This window comes from Parasteatoda tepidariorum, chromosome X1 (genome assembly GCF_043381705.1).
Source record: "Parasteatoda tepidariorum isolate YZ-2023 chromosome X1, CAS_Ptep_4.0, whole genome shotgun sequence".
In the NCBI taxonomy this organism is placed as follows: Eukaryota; Metazoa; Arthropoda; class Arachnida; order Araneae; family Theridiidae; genus Parasteatoda; species Parasteatoda tepidariorum.
In genome coordinates, this window is record NC_092214.1 from 78,995,938 (window position 1) to 79,020,526 (window position 24,589).

Here is a 24,589-nt window from a genome sequence, read left to right on the forward strand (position 1 = left end):
TTATTTCTTATTCTTGTTATTATTAGTTATTTCGTTATTATTAGCTGTTTCGTTATTATGTATTAGTTTTTCCTCAAATTGTTAACGGTAATAAATTTTAAAATCTTTTTATTTTAAAATCTTTCTTTTAATAAATTTTTATTTTATTTTTCTTATTGCATTGTTTTACGGATTCCTGTAATCAGTTCAGCCTTAATTCAGCTACTGAACATATAAATATTTTTTTGCTGTTCTTCTGTTTTTTGGCGCGGTGCCAACTGGTAAGAACAACTTTATTTTATATAGTTTTGTTGTTTTCTTTTCTTTTTGCTGAAAGAGAAAACTTTTTTTGTTGCTTTTTTTTGCTGAAAAAGAAATTTTTTATTATAATTTAGAAATTAAAACTTTTCTTTATGAAATGCATAAAAAAATTTAATTTTTTATTATACAGATACTCTAAATGGTAATTTAAAGGTCTCTTCTAAAAGGATGCTGATATACGCGGGTTAGCACCATTGCGGCGCTTGCGCCGGAGCGGCGCTTACTATAACTTTTCTTTTAAAAATTTCATTTTTATCGAGGTGCGGCGCTTACGGCGAAACGCCGCTTTCGCCGAAAAATACGGTACTACACATAATTTTCATATACTACAATTTATAATAGAATTTTTCATATACTACACATAAAAATGCTTGTTATTTCCATTTTACTTAACATATCATATGAAATAAGATATTAAAATAAAACCTTTGGAACTGATTTTCTCAAAGGCATTATTAATAACATTATGAATTATCGAATTCAGGCAGTTTTAGATATTTCAAGGTAGTAAGATGATATTGATTTTAAAGTATTCTATAAGACTGCTGCATATTTAACATTTGTGCAGTGAAAGTAGGAAATTTTAAAAAATTAATTTTCATTTAAGCAAGCTAAAAAATGATGCAAAAAACCACACAATATTAAAATCTTTCTTTATAGAATTATCTTGAAAACAAATAATTTTATATCAAAGAACTTTATTTTTAATTGATTTAAAAAAAAAACTAAATTTTAAGAAATTTACTAATACTAAAGTAGTGCACATGCTTTTTTGCTGAATTTATTGTAATATTAATGTTTCATATATAAACAAAACAAAAAAAAAACAGCTGTCTATGTTACCTAAATGGTTGCAACATTTTGCTTTAAAAGCCCAATTAATGATACCATTAATCGACTAATATCGTAATATATTAATATTATAATATACTGATATAATCAAATTAAGAAATACAAAATAAGAAAAAAATGAATTAAAAAATAACATATCAAAAAGCATCGAAGATGAACATAACAATAAAATCTGCAAAATTTAATTTGTTAAATAAATCAACTTAATGTACGAAATATAATATTACAATTTAAAACTTGTTATATCAATTCAGAATTCTTAATTGATTTAATTCAAACATTTGCTCACCACAAAAGAAATTAATTAAGAGTCTTTGTAACATTCGGCGAACATTTCGATTTTAAAAATCTTGCACAATTTATTTGTAGGATGATGAAACATAAAGAAATGAAATGTATTAAAATCCAGCACGAATATATTGTAAAACGGAAAATAAAACAATTGATAATTTCAATTTAAAATATTAATAATCAATTAAAATAAAAGCAGAAAAAAAGATGCTTTTGAATTTTTCAAAAATCCACAGTAGTATTCTTAGAAAATGGGATACATTAAACACACAAAAAATAAGGAAGAACAAAATATTTTTTAATGGGAAAATGAGGAATATTAGGACAACTATGAATTCAGGAATATGTAATGAATAATGAAATCAGTTATAAACTAAATTTAATCATGATTTGAATTTGAAAAAAAAAATGTCAAACATCTTACTCTTCCTAAAAAGAAACCACAGATTATAGATAGTGCTCGAAAATGAAATCAAATTCTTATTGACCATAAAAGTAACAAAAAATTTAAAATTTTGAATAATTTTTACCGCATCAACTATTCGTTCATTGCGAAAAATTGTCTTTAACATATGCCCTAAAGTGCAGTCAGGCTGTAAACGACCTAGAAAAAGAGAGAAAAATTAATTTTAAGAAACAAATAAATTCAATACATGAAATAAATTCCAGGGAGCATAATTCCCTCCAACATTTGACTCAGTTATTTTATTTAAGAGCAACACCACAGGCTCATAAAATTGTTTGTACTAAAGAACCTAATAATATAATTGTATGTCTTATTTCCAGAAGCATTTAGAGTAGGCCTCAAGAAATTAAGTATTAAGCAAAAAAAAATTTTGTACTAACAGTTTAATGTTTTTAAAAAAAATTTAAATACATGACACTTTCTGAAATATACATTTCATTTACAAGAGATTGAAATACTACTGAACCAAGTTTTTAACACAATTTAGTAGAAATTTATTGATATTAAAAGAGATGCTAATAAAAGTCTCTTACAAGGATATAGAATTTTATTTGAATATTTGACAAATTTAATATTCAGAAAAAATTATCTTAAAATTCAAATATAGATCTCATTAATAAGAAATTATTTTTTAGAAGGAAAGTATTACCGTCTACATCACCTTTTACAGGTATGCTAAGGAAAAAAGGTTGCTATGAAAATCATTTCGGTACCCTAAAAAGTATGGCAGTAAGATTATATTATATCTAATGTACGCAACATAATAAAAATGTCTCTTATTTATTTATTTTTTAGAGTGTGCATTAACTTTCAACAAATCATTGAAACATATTTAGATTAATTTTTCAACACACAAATAAAGTCAGTAACATAAAAAATATTTTGACATAATAGGGGAAGGATAATTTTTTAATCACTTTCAGTCATTAACAAACAGACACAAAATAAAAGTTTAAACCTCTTATTTTCAAACAAAACAACAAAAGAGAAAATAATTTTATTTTTGCCATACCAGGGTGGCCACTCAAATCAGATTTCAAATTTCCCTGATATTTCCAGGTAAAAATTTTAAAATTTCCAGGTCCGTGTTTTCTTGCTTATAAATTGTAGGACGTGTACAAGAAAAGTGTCTTTATTATAAGATATTTTATTCAAAAAGTCATTTTTTTAACAGATCTTGAAAAAAAAAAATTTTTTTTTGGCAAGATTTTGTTTTTTAATGCTTTGGTACAACATTAATTTTTAAAAAATTAAGACACATGGAGAAAATAATATGTTTAGCTTGTAGGATATATTGCTGTAATTGAATAAAATGTTTTAATGTTTTACTTTAAGTAGTATTTGATCATAGTGTACCTAGAAAATGGCAAAAACAGAATGACCAATAAAACCTTGGTTAAGTATTGCTTAATATATTTTCATTAAGCAAAGGAAAACCGTTTCAGGTGATTATATATCAATGAATTTTTATAATTACTGTGGCTCCCAAAAGTGTTTGCTCATTTATAACTTTTATTGAAATAGGAAATAAAAATTAATTCTTTAAAATGAATATTTCAGAGTGTTTTCACTACAGCGCGAGAATCTCGCTTATATTTTTCTTTTCTCGCATTAAAAAATTATTAACGCGAGAAGATCGCGCACTCTATTAATCAATTTCAAAATGCGTGAATTTTGGAAAAAAATTCGTCTTCCGCCATTTTGAGTAAAATCCGTTTCACTTTTCTTCCTTGATCTTTCATTATTTTCAACATTTATCCCTGTTATCTAGCTTCCCTATTTACCAGTATTGTTCAGAACCGGTGCGAACAGCAGAACACAATGCCCCCCCCCCCGAATGACGGAACACTTTTCAGAACACATTTTTCTGCAACCACGTGTTCACGGAAGGTAAGATTTTTTCATGAAAGACATTACAATTTTTTTCAATGCTGCAAATTTACTTAGTGATTCCGAATTGTTCAGCATCTGTTGCAAGGTCATTTAGCACTCAAAACCGAATTAAGACAAAATATTGTATACAAATAACTGATAAACATTTGAGCAACCTAATGAGAAAAGCTGATGAAAAAGTAGATATAGAATGTTTTCCATATGATGATGCAGCAAAAATATTCAATGCTTTAAAAATTAGAAGATGTTAAAAATGTATTATAATTAAAGAAATATTTTTCTTCCAAGTCTATTCGCTTTTTTTAAAATTTTTAGCAATCTCACTTAACTTTTTGAGATCTCACCCTGTTTTTGAGAAAGGGTGAGAAATTCTCTCTCATTTCTTTTCTGTAATGAAAACACTGATTTCACAATGGGTATTTGATAATAAAAAGTATAATCTATTATTAGCAAAGCTGCATGGAATATTTTAAAAACAAAGCAAAAGTTAATTTTTAAGATATCAATAATCAAATAGTAACAAAAATTTTACCCCACGAAAGCCATCAGACAGTTAAATGTTTTCGGATTTCAGAATTAAAATTATCGTCATTTGCATTAATTTTTTTATTTAATTATTTGCAATTTAATATCAAACTTATCATAGCAAAATTATTTTTTAATTTTAGCTTACTAACTGCGTAATATTTTATTATTTAAAAACGGCTCGTGGTCCTAATAAAACAATAGACCAAATTTGATTATTTGTCATCATAAGAGGTATGCACTGTGCAATATGCGATAAAATGCATAAAAGGAGGACTTCATATCAGAGATTAAAATTATAAAATTTGTGGAAAAATTCATAAATTCGCAATAGAGTGCTGTAAAAATTTTTAAAAAATATTCCGAACAAATTTTTCTTGACAAAAAAAAAAACTAGCTTGTATTTACAAATTTATAAAAGCTATAGATGTTAAAGGAAACAACTAAATGTTAATTTAATGAAAAATAAAAATATTTAATAAGACAGAGTTTTTTTATTTTTTATTTTTGAACGTGTACAATGGCTTTTGTGGGATAAAGTTTTTGTCACTTTTTGACGATTGATTTCTTTAAAATAAACTATTCCTTTGTTTTTAAAATATTCCATACAGTTTTATTAAGATTAGAATAAATTTTTTATTACTAAATATCCATTCTGAAATATTAATTTAATTAATGGATAGTCTTATTTCATTGAAAGTCATAAGCGTACGAACACTTTTGTGAGTCACTGTAATTACATTTCAATATAAAGCTGTACTGTATACTGCATTTTATCTTACCAGTGTTTTTTATTTATAAAATTCATTGATAATATTTTCTTTAAACCAATATCTTAAGACAAATTTTTAAATAATGTTGTTCTGAATTAGCATTATTATTTTCAGAGATTCAAAATAAAAAAATAAATGTCACAAATGTAAAATTGTCTAATTTTTTGTTCTATACTCTAAAGAAAAAAAAATAGATAAAATTCCTTAAATTTTATACTTTTTTGATTTTTTTTCTGTATTTGAAATTAAAACTTAAAAGAATTCTAATCTAAACACACAGTTTTTTAGTTTAGTATAGTTAATTCTTATTTTTTAAAAACAACAAGAATCTTGTACATCGCAGAACTAAAACACTTAAGTTTCGTTTTCCTTCTTCCGACTAAACACATAGGAATAAAAAAAAAAATTATTTTATGTTCATACATCATTTTTTAATGATTCCTATACATTCTTTAGTCTTTGTCAGCTCTTTAGGGTAAACGGAGGAAGAGTTTGGGAAATATCATCTCTAAAATGCAAGCAACATTTAAGAACTTTCGATATTCTGATAACTATATAATTCAAATTTTGATTTAAAAATCTAATATTTCTCAACAAGCAGTAAAATTAAATATTAATACATAGTTAGTTCTAAAAAAATCTTCTTTTTTTTAAATTAAAATATGTCATAAAAGGTAAAAATGAAATAGAAAAAATTAGCATTAATGCAACAATTGTAACAATTTGTAGACAAACATTGCTGCTAGCAATAGTACAAAAAATTTGTGATTTGTTGGTTTGGAGAAAAAAAATAATTCATGTTTCTTTGAATGGGAGTACAAAAGGTTTCAGAGAAAGAGTGCAATATAAAATCTATTATTACAAAATTATACCCAACTAATTTTTGGATATTTTTATAATGTTAAAAATGCAAAAACATTTTGACTCATTTTGTCAAAATAGAAAAAAATTACCACCAAAGCATCGGAACAAACTTGAGCCATAAATGGCTCAAGTTTGCCCACGGACAGAATTTCACAACAGAAGAAAATATCCTAACCCCTTCTTCCACGTCCACCACAATCTTTGCGTTTCCTAAATTGCGCAGTCGCACAGTCTCCATAGAGATCAAAGATTTCTACATTTGTTTAGCAACCATGGGAGAATTTTATGTGGCATTCTAGTTTAACAGGGTTATAATGAAGCAAATTTTGATGCAAGCAAAGTATAGCTAAGTTGATAACATTTTAACTGTTTGGATATACATTTCCGTCTAAAAAATGTGGGTATAATGGATGAAATAATTTAAATTAGGAAAATTAGTAAATAGTTTAAATTAGTTAAATTAAAAAAATATCTAAGAAAATCTCCAGTTTTTCTTTAAAATTCCCTGATTTTTCCAGGTTTTTATCTAAATTTCCCTGATTTTTCCAGGTTTTTTCCAGTATAAAAAATATCTAAGAAAATTTCCAGCTTTTCTTTAAAATTCCCTGATTTTTCCAGGTTTTTATCCAAATTTCCCTGATTTTTCCACGTTTTTTCCAGTATAAAAAAATTTCCTGATAATTCCAGGTTTTCAAGGTTTTCCAGGTGGGTGGCCACCGTGCATACCTAAAAAGTAGGAAGCATCACTTTCATAATACACTTCTATCAACATAGAAAATCCTCCTACATCTTTTAAAAGTGATACATACTAAGTTATTCATTTTGGTTGTTAAAAAAATAGAATTATTTTCTGCTCTTTAGTCCACTTGAGATAATTTAAAAAAAAAAAAAACTAAGTCTTATATCAATTATTTTCTTTCAGTGAACATTTTACAATTTCAAAAACTTTCATAGCCAATTATAAATAAAAAAAATTTAATTATATGTTTTTTTTTAATTTGTGCTTTCTAAATCAATAAAAGGTTATATGGACAATAGGCAGCAATTTCAATTTTTCACACGTCTGTGGGACTCTACATTTCATGCCTTTGGAAGTGGGAGACAGGTCTGTGAATATTTATCATTTCACATTTAAAATACTTGTGTATTATATGTATACAACCTATTATGTGTATACAATCTAAACTACTAAAAACAGTATCCGTATTTAAGCTCAGATCTCTCTTAAAAATTAGTATAATTTTGACTTTTTTTTAAAAATGTTATAAGGAAATTCTTGTTTTTCAGAAAATTGAGCATATGCATGAATGTCTAGTATATTTGCCTTCAAATATCAAGATAAAAAAGACCTTATAAAAAGTACAAGCCTATATACGAATCATTTATACGAAATAAACTCATATTTATTCTGAAAAAAATTTTAACACAAAACTTACTAGGATGACGATCATCAAAAGGGTCAGGATCCTTTTTTAAGAACGACTCAGTTTCTCTTTCAAAAAGCAAAGCCAATCTATTGAATCAAAGTTATAATCCCATTACTTGAAATATAATATTTGCATTGATCACTAAGAGATATTAATCAAAAAATAATAAAATAAGAGATTTCTTACAAGAATCGCAATATTCTATTTTAAAAACATGAATATGATTCACAATATTGGATTTTAAAAAAGTGAAAACACAAATCATGATATTGGACTTTAAAAAACGCTATATAGGGAATTTTTAAATTGCATAAATGCAAATCGCAAGGCGTGATTTTTTAATCATGTGAATCTAAAATGCAATGTGTAACTTTTAAATGTGTAAATACAAAAATCTATGTGTTAATTTTAAACTCTGTGAATATGAATCACAATACTGATTTTGAAAACATGCAAATACAAATCACGAAAATAGATTTTTAAATCACTAAATACATATCACCATGTATGATTTTTAAACTGCGTGAATATGATTCAAAATGTGTAACTTTTTAATAAGGTATTATTCAAATGTTACAATTGATGTTACAATTGAGTGAATATTTATTGCGATATTAGTGGACACTGGTGTAGTTTTAAATATTAAAAACCGTCGTTTATCCGACAATCCTAAAGCATAGCTGCTAACATAGATAGGAAAAAATCAAGTCAATTTTACAAAATATTAATTTCATGATAATTGTTCCAAAATGTACTAAATATTTTACACACATAGGAATTTTTAAGGATTTTTATAGTCATCAAAATAGCAAAACTTCAATATTTTCCAGTCATGATTGGTACTAAATATGCTTGAAACGTTGTGTATTACGTTTATTCATAATTTTGAATTGTAATAGGCAATTAATTCATAAAAAATAATTCAGATTTTTTAAATTACTTTAAAGAGGGAGTTCTGAATATAAACTGAACATTTCAGAAGAAAAAAAAGTCTTAAACTGATATCTATAAAGGAGGCTTGTTTCATTATACATTAGTATTCTAGTTTAAATATTCAAGCAAGCAATAATCTGTGCAAGAAATGAAATGAAATGCATAAGAGATGAAAAATTTGCAACTCAAAGATAATATTAAAGTCATCTTTAACATCATTTTCCACTTAATCGAAAATATAAAGAAAAAAATTGCAGGGATTTGTTTTCATAAGATGAACAAAAGATTGAAATATGATTATAATTCTGAACAATGAGTAATTAGTAGACAGTCCAAAAATTCAAACTATCATATGTTTGTGATTTTTATGAATCATTAAATTTTATTATTAAATAAAAAAAAAGAGATGATATAAATATTTTTAAATGACTAAGTTTTAAAGTGTATCAAAACGATTGAATGATTCTAGAAAATGATTCTGGAGAAAACGTGGGGGTAAATTAATAAAATTTTTATTCTAATACTGATTAGCAATAATTCATTCTTATGTGAAAAAGGTAAAGAAAAAAAATATGGGTTCCTTTTTTCACACATACTCTTGTTCACTTGAAGCATGGTTCGGATTTCTACTTTTAACACTAGAAAGACGGAAACTTAGTATATATCTATATTGCCCGAAAGCAGTCAAAATGACTGCATTGTGAAAGAATAACTAATATGTAAAGAAATTTGTTGCAAATTATTTTTTAATATTATTTACAGTCATACAACAAGTTATTAATAAGTATTAACGATAAAAAAAAAAACTTACTTGACTTGGAAAAAAATAATTTTTTCATTATTTGTACATTTTAAGCAAATGAAAGCGGAAATCTTTTTATATTATTTGTTTCACATACATTATTTGTTTTGTTTTTGTGGCAAAGTCGTACTTGAAAAATTTTGCATTTGTTAGAATATGTTGTATTTGATGATGTTGCAGTTGATCTTTGTGGGTCTCCATGTTCTGAGGAATTTTTCGACCTTGCAGCTCTGTAATCGATGGAAAGCTGTTCTGCTAATTGAAACAGGAACTGTTTTTGTTGTATTTGTATTCCTGTCACTTCTTTGTAAAGGATCCAAGCATTTATAACAGCCAAATCTAAAATATTGAAAAATATTTGGAGGGGCCATCTACGAGAACTAGATTTAACTGTATATTTTCTGGCCATTTGATCCGCCATATCAACTCCAAATTTTGTTTTGTTATAAAATTGAATAGAGTCCGGTAGCATTTTTTTTATTACTTTTATCAATTTTCACAAATTTATGCCTGGAACTTAGAACAGCTACACTCTTATTCGGTTTGCTTTTATATATTGTAAGGACACAATTTTGTGATTTATATACGAGAGTGGAAAAACGAGGCATGCTATCCTTCGTTTGTTTGGCTGCTTTGGGTAGTTCTCTTTTATTTCCTCTAATAGTTCCAACTAGTGTTGTTTTTTTGGCCAATAATTTCATCGCGAGTGACATGCTAGTGAAAAAGTTATCGGTCGTGATATTCCTTCCGCAGCTTGTATATGGCTCAACAAGTTTCAGAACAACGTGTTCACAGAGAAGCATTGACGATGGTCGTTGTTCATCTTTTTCCAAGTAAGGAAAACCATTCAAAACGTACTTGCTACTAACATCTGATGCAAGCCAGAATTTGATGCCAAATTTGTTGGGTTTATTAGGCATATACTGTATAAACTTGCACCTGGCTTTTGTCGGAAATAATTGCTCGTCAAGTGTTATATTTTGCCCTGGTTGATAGCAAGCTTGACGATTTTCAATGAATTTGTCCCATATTTCAGAAACCAAGGCAAATTTATTTGTTTGGAGACGTCTACTTCTTTCGGTTTTTTTGTCAAAAGGAATAAATCGTAGGATTTGTTTCAACTTATCTCTGGTCATAGTTCTTCTAAAAAATTCGGGAACCCACTTTGCTGACCATAAATAACTTAGTTTTAAATTTTTTGCCTCGTGGGCTCCACGAGCATATAAAATCCCAATAAATACACGAATTTTCGGTAATGTTGTTGTCCAATCGTTCCTCAAAATTTGGCGGCCTTCTTCTTCTGTCCAGTTTTTTATATGTTCGATAATATAGTTATCTATTATCAACGAGAATGCACTGACAAGATTATCTGCCATAATGTTCCTTTTTGCGTAGCCTGTTGGACCTTTCACACCCTTGAAAACACAAGTCGATGGTAACCTTCCAGGAATTCCCCCTTCGTCAAATTTTAACCACACAGTATCATCGGCAGCTGTTTCGGTCTCTTGAAAAGTGTTTTCAGTTTCTTCATCAGAGTCAGAACTAATTAGCACCCTACACCTTTTCCTGGACACATTGATGACACTTTCATTTTCATCGTTGGTGATCGCCTTTTCATCGCTATCTTCAGCATCAGATTTCTCACTTTGAGTATAATCCGATTCATCTTCAGATGATAGTTCCCAATTTGTTGCATCTGATTCTATAACGGAACACTCTTCACCTATGTTCTTTAGCTTTTCCAATAACTCTCTTCTATTTGACATTTCTTTCATGAATTTAGGGCGCAAAAGAAATCAACTGAACAACGTGTTAGAACGACTATCACTGCATAAAAGAGGCATATCCTAAGTCGACACGTGCGCAGCTCACGGTTATTACGTTGTAGTGCGTTCAAGGGGAACGAGGAGCGTGGGCAGGCCTGGCGTAAAGATTTGAATAACAAGTACTGTTTTAGTTATTGAACAGCTGCATCTTATCGAGTACATTTTATTTTATTTTATAACCGTCGTTGGACAGCCAACCCAATTTTGGGATCACGACTACTAATGTTCAACTCCGAAGCCTTGCAATTTTGAATCAATCCAGAAGACAAGGAAACTCCTGGATCAGCACCCCAAGAGGTATGATTTGTTATGGGAACATGGAGGACTTTGAGACTCGACAAATTTAATGTACATCAGTCATCATTTACTACACGGGGAGTCTTTGGCCGGCGAAGATCGAACCCACGACCCCCTTGGACTTGTGCCCAGTGCCCTATCAACCAGGCTATCCCGGTTTTCCCAAGTAGTCAAAATGACTGCTTTTGGGCAATATAGGTATAACACATATATTTTTACTGGAAATGACGGAGGTAGTGGCAACTACAATGATTAATAAACGCTTCTATATATTGTACAAAAAGTCATAAAATTCTAAGAAGCTATGTCATTATATAAACTGCTGTTTGTAGAAAATGCAACACCATGAAAGAATCATCAGAATCAAATGAAATTTAATGCAGAAACGACTTGTACTGATACAAATAAATGATGAAATTTTCAAAACAAAAGAAACAAATTAAGCGTCCGAAATCAGTATTTGGTGCAGCCACCACGCGCTGCAATAAGTGCTGCTATACGACGTGGCATGGAGTCAAACAGATGTTGAATATCTGCTTGAGGAAGAGAATTCCATATCGCTTGTATGCGCAACCAAAGTTCGTCTTTGGAAACTGCAGGACGCGGATCACGAGTGAGACGCCGACCAACCATATCCCACACGTGCTCAATAGGCGACATATCCGGCGAATAAGCAGGCCAAGGAAGAAGTTGCATGCGTTGTGCTGAACAGAAGTCTCTAACAGTCCGCGCAACATGTGGGCGTGCATTATCCTGCTGAAAGATAGCTCCAGGGATGCCTTGAAGGAAAGGAACGACTTCGGGCTGTAGCACTTCACGGACGTATCTGTTGCTATTGAGATTACCCTCAATTCGTATCAAATTGGATCGTCCATGATACGAAATCGCACCCCAGACCATAACTCCGGGTGTTCGACCACTATGTCGTTCAATAATACACTCAGGAAGGCAGCGTTGACCGGCATAACGTCTAACACGAACACGGCCATCATGGGTCCACAAATTGAAGCGTGATTCATCTGAAAAGACAACTTGGTGCCAATCAGCTCGCCAGTCTCTGTGCTCAAGAGCCCACTGCCGACGCAGCCGTCGATGATCCGCCGTGAGGGGAATCCTGTATAATGGCACCCTTGCACGCAATCCACGGCGCAGCAGACGACGACGAATTGACGAAGCCGACAATTGTACACCTGTAGCAGTAGACCAATGTGCTGCCAGCTGCCTGGAGGAAGCTGTGCGATCATTCACCGCCATGCGGAGCAGGTGTCGATCATCGCGCTCTGACGTCACCTTCTGTCGTCCAGTGCCTGTTTTTCGAGTTGTTCGGTGCTCGTCGGTCCACTGCTTCCAAACTCGCATCACTGTGGAACTGTTCCGCTGCATACGAGCTGCTATTGCGCGATAGGAAAATCCTCCTTCTCGAAGGCCGATTATCCTCCCTCGTTCAAACTCCGTAAGTTGCTTGAATTTCTTATTCTTCCGTCGTGGAGGCATACTCAGGTCTCACTAAACGTTTGCCACTAACAAATAATCATAGACTATTTTCAACGTCCCGCTACAGCACTTTATTTATACGCTTTCAGCATCAATTCAGAGGGCGCTGCGCGCGCCACGCACGCGCGATGGCTCTGAAACTTTATTAATTTGCATAATATCCTATATCCATTATTAAAATAATATTTCATTTGATTCTGATGATTCCTTCATGGTGTTGCATTTTCTACAAACAGCAGTTTACATAATTGTTTTTCAAATTAAAATTGAAAAGCAGTCAAAATGACTTCCTTAGGCAATCTAATGTTAAATTAGTTTTGATGATAACTCTAGTTTCTCATTTCTTTTCTATTGAAGAAACTTTTAAAAATATCCAAATATGTCTTTTAAAATCATGTGTTCATTGAAATGATATGTTCTGAACTAAGAACAAACAAGAATAAACAAACAAAAAAATCGGGATTATCAAGACAAAATGCTAAAAACCAGGACAAAACCTTTTACATCAAGAAAATCTCAAATATCAAAACTGAGAGCCCCACACACAATAAAACAAACAAAGATGAACCAACACATACTTTAGACTAAAATGAATCAACATAGTGCATTTAGTTAGTTTCTATTAAAATCAAGAGGGACAGCATCTATTAGTAACTTTTAAAATGAAATAAGAAAAAAAGAGATTCTACAGAAGAATCTCAACATTTCAGAAGCATTTCTTTTTTTTTTTTCTGTTGTAAAGAAATCACTGACAACCACATGGATCTAAAATATATATTTGAGAGCATTCTGTTCATAATTATTAAAACTAAGAGAGATTTGACATCTCTCCCTGCATTGAAGAATTAATTTCAAGGGGAAAAAAAAGATATACCGTTCAAGAATTTCTGTTACATTCCCAGAGGCATTTTCTTCCTCCCATTGCAATAAAAGCATTGAAACTTGCTCAACTGACATCTTCAAAGCTAAAATGTAACAAAGCAAATCACTTTTCAATAAAGAAAAACTCATGCAGAATAGCATAGATAACTTCAGCTACACTACAGATAAAAAAAAGAAAACATTTATAAAAAAACAGTACTTTTAAAATACAAAAATAAAAAAGAATCTATAAGACATAATAAGTTGCATGCAGTAATAAGCTTCAATTTATAAATACAGTGAAATCTAGATTAAGCAATCACTCTTAGGACCAAATAAATGAACCATTTAAGACAATTGTCTGCTTAGGGGAAATGTACACTAATAATGAAGGCTCATGCAAGAAATTGTCCTTAAATAAGAAAGGTAACTTCTATAACCATTCTTTAACTGTGTCAGCATCCACAGAAGTGGACTCTCACTCACTCTCAGCTAAAGAAATCATATACCTCTTTTGGAACTTTTCTAACTATCCATTAGGAGCTTTAAAATCTTTTATTCTCAGTTTCTCTGCCGCCTCTTTAGTCCTGAAACTGGATATATTTTTTAATTCTAAATCGAAAACCAATTTTAAATTCAGGTCTGTTTTCCGAAGACATTTTAATTTGGTACTTAATTCCATTTTCTTCTCACAGTTTCATTAGTTTTTCTCTATTTTTAATGATGCAGCCCGAGTGTTTCCAATTTTAAAGTGTTTGGCCAATTTCGGCTACTGCATTTTTGATGTCTGGAATAGTCTAAAATTTCAATTTTTTCCTCCAAACTTAAAGTTTTACAAGACATTGTTGAACGAAAAGGGATTTGCTCAAGAATAAGGATCTTTGGAAAGTTTGATCTCAAATACTCTTTCCAAATAATTTCAGACATTATAGCATTGTTTCTCAATGTGGGCATTACCGGCCCCAAGGGGGGGGGCGGTGAGAGTATGGTGAGGGACACTGAATTTGTTTTGGGCTGTAGGGGGCGATGGGTATGTTTTGGGCAGTAAGGGGGCGATGAGCATGTTTGGTCATTCCAATTTAATTTTCAAACTTCGATATAAAATTGTTAAAATGAGATTAATTTAATAAATAAAATTAATCTAAAATTAACATAAAAGAAAAAAATGATTAAATTAACATAACAAATTAAGATTATCAGGGCTTAATCTAGGTCGATTTTGGTACCGTTTTTCGGTACCTTCACAAAAATTTTTAAAAAAAGAATCGGTACCTTCACAAAAAAAAAATCAGTATTTCAACAAACTTTGAAGAGAAAAAAAACGCATCTTCACGAAAATAAAAAAAAAAGTTCGAAGGAATTAAAGTGCTGAATAGTTTTTCGAGCGGTTATTATAATTTTATCTATGTATTCTGTATTTCTATTATTTTTTTAACCACTAATTCAAAAGTAAAAGTTAGCACAATATCAAAATAATAATTTTTTAATCATAATAAGTTCAATAAATTTTATTAGTAAGTAAGTTAAAAAAAAATTTTAAACTTTATATAAATCTAATTTTTAACCATAATATTAATCTGTATAGTAAATTCCATAATTTCTATGCTGGCTGGCTGTATAATTTACATTAAATTAATAAATGTAATTAATCTGCAAGTTGTCTTATAAGCAATTCCTTGAGCAATATGTGAATGTTTTTTATAGTATTGTACTTTTTGTATACAGATGTAGCTTTTATGTTTTTTTTAGCAATACTAAATTTTCACAAAAAAAAAATTTTTTTCACAAAAATAATTTTTCTCTCACAAAAATAGGTACTAGGATTGAAAACCTGGATTAAGCCCTGATTATCCGATTCAGCATTTGTACCAGCAATAAAACGAACTTATGTGACAACCGTACTCCAATCTGAAGCATGAGTCAATTGTTTTAGCCACATTCAAGCTATTTGACGAAGCGCATGCACTTTCAGTATACATTCAGGATACTAAAGAATATTGTCAACACATAGAGTCTTTACGGTTGGATTTTTCTCACCGTTTAATAGATGATATGTCCCTGAAAGTCCCTCAAGGCTTTATGAACCCTTTTGTGAAGATTGAAAGAGCAGAGGTTCAGATTCAGGTGGAATTGGTTGAATTTTCAACCAATGAAACTTTGAAATAGTGATAGACTCACAGAATTTTGGCTTTAAGGTAACATAGGTCGCCTCTACCCTAGACTGTGGACTATCATCAAAAATGTTTTAATTGCTTTCTCTTTCCTCCTACCTTGTCAAAGAAAGCTTCAGTGCCATGACGGATTTAGCCACAAACAAGAGAAAACGAAGGGACTTGCATCTTCAACTCACGAAAGAAATTTAGAAGAACTTTAAGAAACTGGTCACCTCACACATCACAATCATCTCACTTACATAGTGACTTGATTGTTTCGTTGATACTACTTTCTTTCAAGAGTAAAAAAAATATTTTTGGGTGTTTTAATTTACATATTAAAGAAAAAATAACTCTTTTTAACAATAGGTTTCTTTGTTGTAGTTTTTTTCATTACCGTATTTATTTTAATTATAACAAAGACTGTGATTACCTGCCGGGAGAAAAGTATTCGGTTAATGAGCACATTAATTTCTTTTTAAAAATAAATAAATTTTAAGAAAATTGCTTTAAAATGTTGCCTCTTGTAATTCAGCTCATCCCCTATGCTCTAAATAATTGGATTTTCACAAAGGGGGCGGCAACATTTAAAAGGTTGAGAATCTAGGCATTATAGCTGCAGAGAAATTAATGTTTTTCCTTATTACTTAGATATTCAAGTTAGTCATGTGATACTGCATAAATACTTGTATTCCTTTATCATGACCTCAGTGGGGTCTAATAAATAGGGTTATTCCCCCTAACACCTCTACATCACTTGATAGGCATTTTCTTCCTGTAAGCAAACTGATCCTTTATACTGAAATAGCTTAAAAATATTTTTAGTTATGGATAAGGTAAAAATTTAAAATGCTTGAAAAAATGGTGGAAAGATGCTTTTTTTTATAAATTGAAAGTATAAATACAGTGTAACGTCCCATATCCGGACGTCCCTTTCCCGGAAGGGTCGATTTCCCAGACACTTTTTAACAATCAAAATAAACAAACATCTCTCCGTCATCCCCTTTCCACAAAAAAAAAAAAAAAAGTCTTTTGACACATTTTCTCTTTTCTGCATCGAACCCATAAATCACCAGAAAGGGGAAGTGAAGATCTACCAAGACCATTAGTGACGCTCCTCCCTTGGAATGTAGGAAAAAGAGGGAGATTTGCTTTCAAAAGACCGCAACTGAGTCCCTCCCCCCCTCCTTTCCCATGCAGGTGGCTAGTAAAAGAGGCATTTCCTGGAACCTTTTTATTGAAAGAAGAAATACTGTGGAAAAGGGTAAACAGGGCAAGCGTTAAGGTGGAGGGGGAGTCAAAATGGAAAATTTGAATAGGTCTAAAAGGATATACGTCCTTGAGAAACAAAACATTCGTTCTTCCCCATACCATGTAATATTTAGGAGGCGGGGGAAAAAGGGGGTAACATTCTCTCTTTAGCAGATTCTTTCAGTCATAGAAGAAAAAATAAAGAGAACCCGATCAGCGTGCCCCGCCTTTATGCTTGATTGATAGCCAATGATTGGAGAGAAAACAATAATTTGTTACTTCCCCACCCTCAACTTAAATGATCTCCTCTTTACACTTATTTTCTTTCACAAATAAGGAGGAAATGAATTTTTCTCCTCCACCTACCCACCTTAATGAATGAGGGGAATTTCCCTTTCTTGCTTGAATCATTCTAGTTAAAAATGGCGGATTATTATTTTCATATGTCAATTTTTTTTCGTTTTCTATATTTTAAGCAATAATATTTTTTTTCTAATATTTCATATTTTATTGATTAGATATTCTAATACTAAAACATTATTCCCCTTAAAAATAATGTTTATTTATTTTTTGCTTCTTAGATTTAGATCATTTTAAGCTTTGTTCCAGAATGACATGAATTTCCCCTTCCTGCTTGAATCGTTCTAGTTCAAAATGGCGGATTAATATTTTCATAACTGTTAAATTTTTTTCGTTTTCCATATTTTCAGCAATAATATTTTTTTTCTAATATTTTATATTTGATTTAGATATTCTAATGCTAAAACATTGTTCCCCTTAAAAATAACGTTTATTTATTTTTTGCTTCTTAGATTCAGGTCGCTTATTAAATCATTTTAAGCTTTGTTTACCTTGGGGATCTATTATACGGACTTCTGGAAGTCCCACCGATTCCGGATACGCGACTTTACACTGTAAATTCTTTTTGAAGTTCAGAGAAAGTAGTGCCTGGTTAGAGCAATGTTTCAGGGCATACATGACTGCCCACGCCCAGTTACGACAGTGTTTGCTATGCGGAGAGGGACATCATACCATTTAATCATAAGCATATACATGTAAGATCATATCAAAAATGTGCTTTTTTTTTCAAGGAAGGAAGGGTACTAGTACAAAAAAATCACTTTGTTTCTATTAATTTATTTATTATAAATAAAACAAGCTATATACTTGCAATTAGTAAATTACCAACTGCATTTAATATTCAACGCGCGAAACAATCCTTATATCCTCACTTATTAATACAATCGCATAACGTATGTAAAATTGTGTTTGCACAATTTTTACAATGGATTGTCATTAGATGGCAGGCGACTTTGGTTTATTTCCATATTGGTACCTGTAAGCCCCAAAGAGCAAACATTTTACACAGAAAAATTATAAATAAAAAGAGGTTTGCTCAGGAGAGGCTACGATTTGTCTTTCAATTTGATATTTTTCAGTGCTTTTTTTTTTCAGTTTGTATGTCACTGCCTATAGAAGTCCCCAAAACTTGGTGATAATTTTAGTACTGTTACAGAAATTTTCCTTGGGGATTCTGGTAACCAAAGTGTTTCTCATTACTTGTTCCGGCCAAACTAGAATCACCTAAGTTTTTTGTACTTGCAAAAAAATTTTAAAATAATATGTAATGCTTGCCCTAAGCAGGGCTCGAAATTAACGGTGGTCCGTTGGTCCGTGACCACTAAAATCGGAGTCGGACGAGCATAAAATAATAAACAGTGGTCTGCCGGACCACCATCCGCCGCAGCCGATCTCCGTTAATCTATTCTCGCAGCCGATCTATTCTCGATCTTACGAAACTTAAACGATCTTACTTAAAACTATTTTAGAACTTATTCACAATTTTTTTTTTAGAATTTTTTATACAAAATTTATATTAATCAAAAATTTGATTTAAATCAAAAATTTATGATTTTTAAAAAAAAAATCATGATTTTTTTCAATCAAAAATTTTAATTTTTTTATTTGCAGCTAATAGGAACGCGTAGACGGACCAGTAAAGTTTTGTGCGGACTAGTAAAATGTTTTAGTTACTGGTCCTATGGACCAGTAATTTTTTTTTTTAATTTCTACCCCTGCTAAGGTTACTATGAATTCATCCCCTTCACTTAAGACTTTTTAGTTTACTGCATGCCGACTGGCAGTCGCCAACACTTGGTGATTTCTTAATTGTAGTTACAGATAATAAAAAAATTAAAAAAAATCGCCCTTTTATTCCCTCTCTTTCAATAAAACTTAAAAATATGAGCTTCACCTTCATAAGAAAGTCAAGCACAGACAATTATTCAAGGGATTCTAAAGGCCATATCACACATAGCGAAAATTCGTTCAATTCAACCCCAACTTCAACTCCGAAGACAACCCCGTCCGAAAACATAGGTGTGCTATACTTATCCGAGTTGGAACAACTGTTGTTCAACTCTTTCACATCTCTTCGAAAGTGTTGAAGCAACTTCACAATTCAACCAATCAGGTGGCAGCAACCGCATGGGGTTATGGGATAGCACAAGTCAAAACAATATGGCCGCAAAGTTTATGGGACGAAGCAGCGAATCTAATTTGTTATATACTAACTCAGGTGAGTTTTTAATTGAGTATTGATTTTAAAGTTATTTTATACGAAGTATAAATATGCTTCTAACCATTAAAGAAGTTTATGTTATAAATGTGTTATGTTTTTAACCGTGAATTAAAAGTAGGATTTTCTACGCCAAATTCGCTAATCTAAAGTAAATTTTGCAAGTACATAAAAGTAGTTTTGTTTTATACTTTGACATTACTCTAAATGATAAACAAATTTTATGAATTGCATTCAATCCTTTTTGTACGTAACTGTATATTTTTTAGTATTCGCCGAATTAAAATGTAGTTTTTTTTTCAATTACTTTGCTCTTTCTATAGTTCCGATAAGATTATACTAGCAATTATTCTAGAGTTATTACTGAATTCAGTGATTTTGAATATTTTTTTACAAAGGAAAAAATTGCGTTTTAGAAAGTAAACTTTTCTGAAAACTTACTCATGCCTAAACAATAAGCTGACAGAATTAATTTCCTTGTATTATTTTATTTTTAAAGTGTATATTTGTCAGTATTCGCGGAGTAAAAATTTGGTTTTTTTCCAATTACTTTGCACTTTCTATCAGGGTTCGACAAGTGGGCACACCTTGAAAAAAACCTACTTGGGACGCTAAGTGGGTTTTATTAAAAAAGAAATGTTTTTATTAAAACTTATTGATTCACATTTAATTTTATGGAATTTATTCTGTAGCATAAGTTTGTCAAATAGATTTGCATGCTTTATATGATTAAGTTTTTAATATTTATAAAGTTGAAGAAACTTGAATCTGTAATTTTATATTACTATTAAAAACTTTGAGCGGGTTTTTTTCAAAAAGTAATATTAAATGAAATTAAATTAGATAGAAATTTAAATAACATAGTCTGTAAGGATCAATTTTTCAAATGCAGTTGCATGCTTTATATTATTAATAAGTAGGTTTTGAATAAATTATGAAGGAAGTTGAAAATATTTTTTTACCCGTTAAAGCACTTTACAGGTATTTTCAAGGTAATATTTTCAATAAAAAATATTAACACATGTTTAACTTTAAATATACTAATATGTAGGTACTTTTTATATCTGCTTTTTTTCATAATTTAATAGACTAATTTATTTTATGAAATTAAAGATAAAGTTAAAATTATTTATCTAAAAATGAAGTCTTTTTCAAGGTGAAGGTTAAATGTTTGAAAAAATGGGACAAGTAACTGATGCTCCTTGTAATTATACATAATTTTAATTTCACCTTCTATTAATCTTATTATAAAAACATGGAAGACCATTAAAAATTTATTTCAGTTTTTACTGATTATAAAAAACTTACTCATACTTTAACAATATGCTGACAGAATTAATTGGTTGGTATTATTATATTTTTAATGACTGTTCCTTATTGTCTGTTGCCTTAAATACACTTGCTTCACCTTTCTTAATAAAATTTTTTACTTGTATTGCAGCAAAGATGAGTCAAAATTTTAAACAAGTGCCCATTGGGGAAACTTTTAAATGGAGCATCGAAATGGAGAGCACATTTATTGAACTCTTGAAGAAAAAAGAGAACATTTGGAATGTAACATCCCGCCACCACAGGAAACATCATTTAAGAGCTCATAAAAAATTAATCGAAACTGCTTTTACATTTCTTTTGGAATAAATTGTTCACTTTTATCAGTTCTTGTTTCTCCTAATTTTTAAATAGTTTGTGTTTATTCATGTTGAACCTTTAACAAAATAGTGCCGTTTGATAGTTTCCTTTTTTTTAAAATTCAGTTTCACGTAAACTTTCAATTTTCTATAAATAGCACAATTTTTTTCAAACTAGAGTATTTCACTAGACATATAGGGCAATTCCATACTTAAAGTCAACATTAAAAAAATAATTCTTATTGCATTAATTTGGTGCAAAAAAATATCAAACTCCTAAATTCTGTTCTTACTGTTTATTTTTACTTTTATATTAAATTTTGTTTTCTTCGTCCTCTCTTGTTTGTAAAATATACATAGTAAATATAAATTGCAAAGAGCTATATTATGTTATTAAATATATGAAAAACTTAAAGGTAATTTATTTGAATAATTTAAAATAAGCATATGACTAAAGGTAAAAAATAATCTAAAAATATTTTTATTAATTATAGATAAAAATCCATTGCGACTTATGTGTTTAATTTATGATAATAAGTGAAATTAATACAGCATGCAACGAATATATTTATAACAAAATGGTGATTTTTTCTTCCTAAATTACTTTTCCAATATTAAAACTAATTATATATTTTTAACATTTATGTCTAAGATTTCACAAATGAAAACAAACAGTTCTCTCAATTAATTTTCATAACAGCCTAATATCTGTCCTCGTAAGCGCCATGCTTTAATCCAAAGTGTCCTTCTTTTATCTCTTTTTTCTTTATCAAACTGTGAATGATCAAGCTTGAAATTGCTAAGGAAGGATCCATTGCCGTCGATGAAATTAAATTTAACTAATACACGAGCTGAGTCTTTCGATGAAAAATTTTATCCGTCTATGTATAAAGTGCTAAATCACCTGAAAAGAAAGAAATCACTCGTTTACCAATGGTCAACTCTTTTCAACCGTATGGCAACCATAGTTCAACTGTTTCAGGTGGTTGTTGAACAGAAAGTCGAAGTTGGAGTTGAGTTGATGGTTGAATTGAACGAATTTTCGCTATGTGTGATATGGCCTTAAGAATGCCATTTGTAACGAACGAAATTGTGCACCATATTTTGACGTGCGAAAATCAAGTTTCGATTGTAAAACTACGTTGTTTCAATCTCTTTTTTTTCAACCATGTTTTTTGACACTCCATTATTTTCAATATATTACGATACTCGAATTCCGAATTATAAAATAATCACATTCTAAAAAGCTTAATTTAGCGACTATTCTATCGTGAATCCATGTCGTTTTTTAATCATTTCCTCTTTAGTTTTTCACAATCCGATATTTTTTGTAAGAGATTAAGACGTTGAAATTCGAATTTCAAAGTAAGCACATTCTGATGCATTCACTAATAAATCGACGTCGTTTACATTGTTTATTTCTGTTTCGGTTTTCTTTTAATATAAGATTCTGATATATGATATTTCGTCACGAATTATCACTTTTCTGAATTATGACTTTTTGATGCATGACGCTTTTATTACAAATTCAAATTTGTTTCAGTGCATTTTTTATAAATTTATCCCTTGCTTTTCAGCCATTTCATATGTTTTTCAAAATCTGATATTTCATACAAATTTGTTTATTAGATATTATGGCGCAACTTAGGTAGTTTGGCAATAATAATTCCCTTAAATTCTTTTTTTTTTAGTTTTCTTTTTTCTGTTAATTGTCACTTTTTAGATATTTTTTGTTAAAATTGTAGCCATAGTTACCTCGCATCGAACTTTGTAGCAAATAGTTGCAGTTTAGTTGCCATTACAGGCTTTCTCTTCTCTCTTACAAAAATAAACCTATAATTGCAAAGAAAACAATTAGAAATCAAATATAATATATAGTAATATATAGTATATAATAAGCATTACAATATACAATATATGTCATGGACAGTGATTACGAGAAAAAAAAAGATTACGCAAAAAAGTGCTTAAGCGAAAAAATGCTTATGCGAAAATTGATTAAGCGGAAAGGGATTACGCGGAAAGTTATTACGCGGAAAGTTATTACGCGGAAAGTGATCATCAAGCAAAAAGTGATCATCGCCCAAAAAGTGATTGCTCAAAAAATGTTTACATAAAAAAATGACACTTTTTTGCGTAAACTTCTGAAAATCAATCATTCAAACTTGGCTAAAAATCAGTTGTCGTAGCTTTCATTTTTTTATGGATTGGCTGAAAAATATTTTTCAGCGAGTAAACACAAAAGTCTCAATCAATTAACATTTTAAAAAAATTGTAAATTTAGTTCAAAAATTAGTTGTAATTAGCAAAAAAATTTTAAAAAATGCAAGATCGCTGGCCGAAATTTTAATGCGCAAATTTGGGATTACAGAAGTTAGTCCATAAGAGTTAGTCCACTTAAAAGCTGTTTTGGCTGTAATTTTTATTTTGAATGAAGGTTTTTTTTAAAACCATGTTTTATACACCGGTTCAGCATTTTAGGGTAATACTCAAACCTGTGGCTTCTAGGTCATAGCATCTTTTGGCGAATGAGGTAAAGAAAATTTTATAGTTTAACATAGGCTGACGGATTTCTTAAAACTCGTTTAAATTCGGGGGCAAATTTAAAACAATCGGTTTTTATTGTCAGAAATGAGATTGTTTCGCCAATATTTTTCCCCCGATGGGGAGACAATACTTTCAAAAAACTTAACGCAGAGGTAACCAATTCGTGCCACGAATGACATGCCAAAGCAATAAAGTGAAAAGCGAATTGATACCAGTATTAAAATTTAAAAGATTTTTCAAAATATTTCTTCGTTTTTTTCAATCGAGGAATATGTGTTAGTTTCCCATTGCTCATAAGTAATACACTTTGTGAAAAACCAATATCGTTTATCACGGACAGATGGACAATTTAAAAGACTTTAACTGCCGACAATTTCAAATTCACAACCGTATATTGGTGACCTATTGGTACCGAATATCTATAAAAATTGGAAAAAGTAGCCATAATATTATTTTTCAAAAGATTGTATATCGCAGGCTAAACTTTTTTATAATAGGATAAGTTTGGATACAGATTTTAAATTTTTAGTTATTGTTAAAAAGTTTAAACTTGTTTAAGACATAATATATTTTTTTGGCATGCGGAAAAACCATTTTATATATATTTCTCTTACACGGCACCAAAAAAAAGCCTCATTACAACTCCCCGAATGGCAACGTTAGGAAATCGACCAATAATTGCTGCTAAAAATGTCACATGGCAAATGTCACATGAGGTGGCTCAACATATAGCGCTTTTAAAAACGGAAACAATAACCAGAGTGAGCATTATCAGGTTGTTCAATTCAGATTCATGCCCTAAAAACATGATAATATTTAATTTAAACT

The 24,589-nt window shown here is 30.2% G+C and overlaps 1 protein-coding gene and 1 long non-coding RNA gene across 3 annotated transcripts in view; both read right to left on the reverse strand.

Moving 5' to 3' along the window:
- LOC107446987 (LisH and WD40 domain-containing protein mahjong) overlaps positions 1 to 13,787 on the reverse strand; it is a 132,760-nt gene extending 118,973 nt beyond the window's left edge. For both annotated transcript variants that reach the window (XM_071187596.1, XM_043049305.2), the window contains exons 1-3: positions 13,618 to 13,787; positions 7,401 to 7,477; positions 1,974 to 2,047 (exon numbers count right to left, since the gene is read on the reverse strand). In XM_071187596.1, coding sequence (XP_071043697.1) covers positions 1,974 to 2,047; positions 7,401 to 7,477; positions 13,618 to 13,766 — 300 coding nt within the window. In that variant the 5' untranslated portion in view covers positions 13,767 to 13,787. The remainder of the gene's footprint in view (positions 1 to 1,973; positions 2,048 to 7,400; positions 7,478 to 13,617) is intronic.
- Positions 13,788 to 22,965: 9,178 nt separating this feature from the next.
- LOC122272915 (uncharacterized) overlaps positions 22,966 to 24,589 on the reverse strand; it is a 49,386-nt gene continuing 47,762 nt past the window's right edge. The window contains exon 13 of the long non-coding RNA XR_011638241.1: positions 22,966 to 23,047. This is a non-coding gene — a long non-coding RNA (uncharacterized lncRNA). The remainder of the gene's footprint in view (positions 23,048 to 24,589) is intronic.